The sequence below is a fragment of the Crocodylus porosus genome, unplaced genomic scaffold (assembly GCF_001723895.1).
Source record: "Crocodylus porosus isolate Cpor-Errol unplaced genomic scaffold, CroPor_comp1, whole genome shotgun sequence".
In the NCBI taxonomy this organism is placed as follows: domain Eukaryota; kingdom Metazoa; phylum Chordata; order Crocodylia; family Crocodylidae; genus Crocodylus; species Crocodylus porosus.
The window spans coordinates 34394703-34399079 of record NW_017728912.1 but is presented as its reverse complement, the minus strand read 5'-3'; the positions used below and the strand labels follow the sequence as shown (position 1 = coordinate 34399079).

Here is a 4377-nt window from a genome sequence, read left to right as displayed (position 1 = left end):
TAGACAATCACCTTGCTGGGGTCGTTCCACCCCAGTACTCTTTCCTGCCAGGGCAGGGGGTCAGACTTGATGATCTGCTCAGGTCCCTTCTGACCCTACCAACTATGAAACCTCAGCGCCCATCTCTGGAGCCTGGCCAGGAGCTCCAGGGGCATGGGCAAGGTGTTGAACTGGTTCCAGAGCATGGACAAGACCAGCTGGTTAATAACCAGCACACTCCCGTGAAGGGAGAGACACTGCAGCAGGCCTGCAGCCACTTCAACACCCTGACTACTAGCTGTTGCCAGTTCTCCAGCTGGGCGGGTTCCCTGAGGGGTAGGTGGACCCCAGGAAGACCAGCTAACCTGTGCCCCAGCAGATGCCTGGGAGCATGGGTGGAGGTGAGCCCACCTACCATCCATCACTCACCACCAGGTCAGAGCTCTTAGCACAATTGACCAGGGCAGAAGGGGCCACCAAGTAGATGGACTGGCAGGCTTCCCCACCTGTGCCAGGTCACCCGGGTCCTGGACAGTGGGGAGCACATTGTCAATGTACTGTGACAGGACCAGCCCCATGGCTGGCTCTCAGAGCACCAGTTCCACCATCTTCTTGAGCACAAGGCAAAGAAAGAACTGGAGAGTAACGGTGTAAAGTTGGCCAGACAGTGGACAGCCTTGATGTACTCCCTGCCTGAACAGGATAGGCTCCGTCAGAGTCCAGATGAGCTAGACCATATACTCTATGGAGGTGTACAGCACCTGGAGAAACTGCACAAGGCAAGGACCAAAGCCAAACACCCTCAGCATGCCTATAAGGTGCCCTTGATCCACCCTGTCAAATGTCTTCTCCTGATTGAGGGACAGAAAGACAAATGACAGGCCCTCTGACACACAAGCTCCATGAGGTCATGGACCAGATACAGGTTATCAAAGGTGGTTCTCCCCAGCACTGTGTATGTCTGGTCAGGGTGGATCACATCCGTTAGCATGGACTTCAGGCCCAGTGAGATGGCCTTCACCACAACCTTGTAGTCCGTGCGAAGGAAGGAGATGGGATGCCAGTTCCTCATATCGCAGGGGTCTTCCTTCTTGAGCAAGAGGGTCCGAGCAGCCCTCCTGCATGACGGGGAGCTCCCTGTCCCCTTCAGACTTGGCCCAAACTTCAGCAAGATCTAAGCCAATGACATCCCAGAAGGCCCAGTAGAACTCCACAGTCAGCTTGGTGATGCCCAGGGCTTTCTTAACAGGCATCAGGTGGAGGGCATCTGAGAGCTTGACCAGGGTGAGAGGTGAGAGGAGCCAGTCCTGGTTGCCCATGCTGACCTGTGGTAATCCTTCCCACAGGACTTGGCAGATGTCAGCATTAGTCAGATCGAGAAAGAAGAGCTCTCCATAGAAATCTCTCACCCTTGCTTGCATCTCTCCTGCAGCCATTAGGGGGTGCCATTGCTTGCCAAGAGGTTGGCAATGTACTTCTTGACACCCCTCCTCTTCTCCAAGGCATAGAAAAAGCAGGAACCACAGGCTATCTCCCAAAGGAGCTTGACACGCGAGCAGATGAATGTGCTGTGGACCCAGCAGTCGTCCAGAGCACAAAACTCCTCCTGCTTCTCCCGATACTCTCCACAGAGGGGTTGGGTTGCTTGGGTCGGGGCCAGGCACCTCTCCTTCTCCAGCATCTCCCTCTCAAGCTGGGTCCTGGCTTCCTCCCTCTGTTGTGAGTGGCTCTGGGTGCAGTTGCAACAAAAGGGCTGAACATGCACTTTCCCCACATCCCGCCATCTCTGAGCCTAGGGGAAGGCCAGCCACTGCTTGCTCCAGGACAGCCAGAACTCCTGGAAGGCTGCCACAGTGTAAACACAGTGTGATCCGTGAACCTTATAAATTATACAGTTAAGCACTCAAGTCAATGTTAAAGTTGCAAGTGTCATCTGAATTCCCTTTCTTCTATATACATTATAGTACTATATATATTATACAGTAAAAGCTCTGTTATCTGGCACGACTGGGGAATGGGGGGGTGCCAGTTATGTAAAAATTCTGGTTATCTGAGGCAGATAATGCAGGGGGCGGAGGAGGGTGGCAGCTGCATGTGGAGCAGCGGCAGCGCAGGGTGGTGGATGGCAGTGACAGCAGTCGCCACATGCAAGCCTCCCCCTGCATCCGGCCAGCTGGAAATTCTGGTTAATAGAGTATTCCAGCTAGCAGAATGCCGGCTAACACAGCTTTTACTGTAATACAGGACCATTTACTGTTCCCTCAAATGTACTATATTTCTGCAACCCCTAATAAAAACATACAACTCTCCTGTATCATAGGGTGTTTGGCTTGTTTTGGATATTGTTCCTTGTAGTTGTGTGTGAGCGTTTGAAATGTTTTTGGGAATTCCTTTGGTTAAGGCAGGGGTGGATCCAGCCCACCAACTGGCTGGATGTGGCCAGCAGCTGCCTCTGCAGTGCTCCACCTGGGACAGAGTTACACCTGCTCCTGCCAGAGCAGGCCATGCTAGGCTCTCACCTGCTGGCCCAGGCCCCAACCAACGCACCCAGCTTCCAGCAGGTCTGTTCCCGGTGCTGCTGTGCTTCCTCGCCTCCAGCAGGAGCCCCCTGATTAAAGCTTCTTCCCACTTGCCCACCTGGAGTGGGGCAGGAGGAGGAGCTGGAGGCGAGGGGAGCAAAGCAGCACCCAGCTTGCTGAAGCCAGACTAGAAACTGCCCTGCTGGAAGCTGCATGTGTTAGTGAGGGCCCAGGCTGGCAGGGCTGTTCTGCTCCCCTCACCTCCAGCTGCAGCTCCTCCACATCCTTCTGCCCCTGCTGTGCCACTCTGAACTGCGGGAGCTTCAGCCAGATGGCTCCTGCCTCGGCGCACATGGCTCCAGCTCAGGTCCTGCCTGCCTTCCACCCACCCAGCACGATGAGCAGCCATCTGCAGGCTGGCAGATTGGGTGGAAGACAGCCAGGAGCTGGAGCCGCCCAGCCAAAGCTTCTCCCCTGCCCAGCCAGCACACCACAGCAGGCAGCTCCTGCTGGAGGTGAGGGGAGCAGAGCAGCACCCAGCTGGCTACAGCCGCACAAGTAACAGCTCTGCCAGAAGCTGTATGCTGGCCAGGGCCAGGCTGGTGGGCTGCACCCCACCCCCCATACACACATCCCTCAGTCCCCCATAGGGCAGGCCGTGCAGGGAGTGAATCGGACTTGCACACCCATCCCACTCCCAAACCCTGCCCACTCAAAGCCCCATAGGGAGTTTTGGTGAGTTGCTTGCAGGGCGGGAGGTTCTGACCCAGCCCACAACAGCTTATTAAAACTTACTATGTGGCCCTCTGGCCCAAATAATTGCCCACCCCTGGGTTAAGGATTACCTGTGAATGCAGGGGCCTGGATTGAGGCCAAGGAGGCTCCTTCCAGTTCCATGTTCCTATATACCTTTCATTGTTCTGTCTTTCTCTTTCCTTTCAAATACAGCATCAGTGCTACACTGTGGTAGCTTTATTACCATTGCCACAGGGCAATGTTAGGGAAAAAACAAGGACCGCAGGCGAGAAGGAGGTCTGAGGGAAAGTTTGCAGACAATGTAAACTTGGATTATTTATAGTTGTTGTGGGAAAGGGAGATGCCTGCTTGTTAAAAATGACCTCCAAGTTCCTATGGGCAGGAATTCTGGTACTGGACTACAGTTCTGGCTGGGTGAACTATTTGTACAAAGAACTGCGCACAATACAACAATATGCAAAATGCGTATGTCAATTTGTTAAAAACAATTGCTATGGTTTTTACTATTTCAACAGTAGTATGTGGTCATGTGATTCAAAGTCAATATAAATTTATTGTCATATTCTGACAATTGAATGCTTCTAATGTAACTGTCTACCTTTGTAAGGCAGTTTATTTTCTTCCAATTATAGCTGTTTTATTGTGTGTGTTTATAGTACACCATTAAGGCTCTTCAGAATTTTTCAGCCTCATTCATCTAGGTTAATTGAGAAACGTCTCCTCATTTTTTTAAAGTAATTTCTTCTGGATTTTTTGTTTGCTTCCAGTTTCTGTACCAGCATTGTTGCCCAAGATTACAAAGGAAACATTTACCATGGCCGGAACCTGGACTATGATTTTGGTGATATATTACGCAAGATTACAATTGATGTGCAGTTTATAAAGAATGGGCAGGTATGGTTTGTGTGTGACATCAACTGATGGCATTTTTTATGGCAGGAGTGTCAAACGTCTGGCTGCACAAGCCAAATGAATAACATAGGGCTCCCTATAGGCCCTGTGAGTTGTGTGGAACTGGTCCACTGGTCTTACCTCAATCCTAGGCAAGCTGTTTGAGAAAATTATGCTGGCACACATCCAGGAGGGGCCAGCAGGGGACTGCATGCTTAGGGGCAACCAACAT

General features: G+C 52.0%; 1 protein-coding gene across 2 annotated transcripts in view; it reads left to right on the top strand.

Moving 5' to 3' along the window:
* NAAA (N-acylethanolamine acid amidase) overlaps positions 1-4377 on the top strand; it is a 30696-nt gene that overhangs the window by 6638 nt on the left and 19681 nt on the right. For both annotated transcript variants that reach the window (XM_019534255.1, XM_019534256.1), the window contains exon 3: positions 4022-4148. In XM_019534255.1, coding sequence (XP_019389800.1) covers positions 4022-4148 — 127 coding nt within the window. The remainder of the gene's footprint in view (positions 1-4021; positions 4149-4377) is intronic.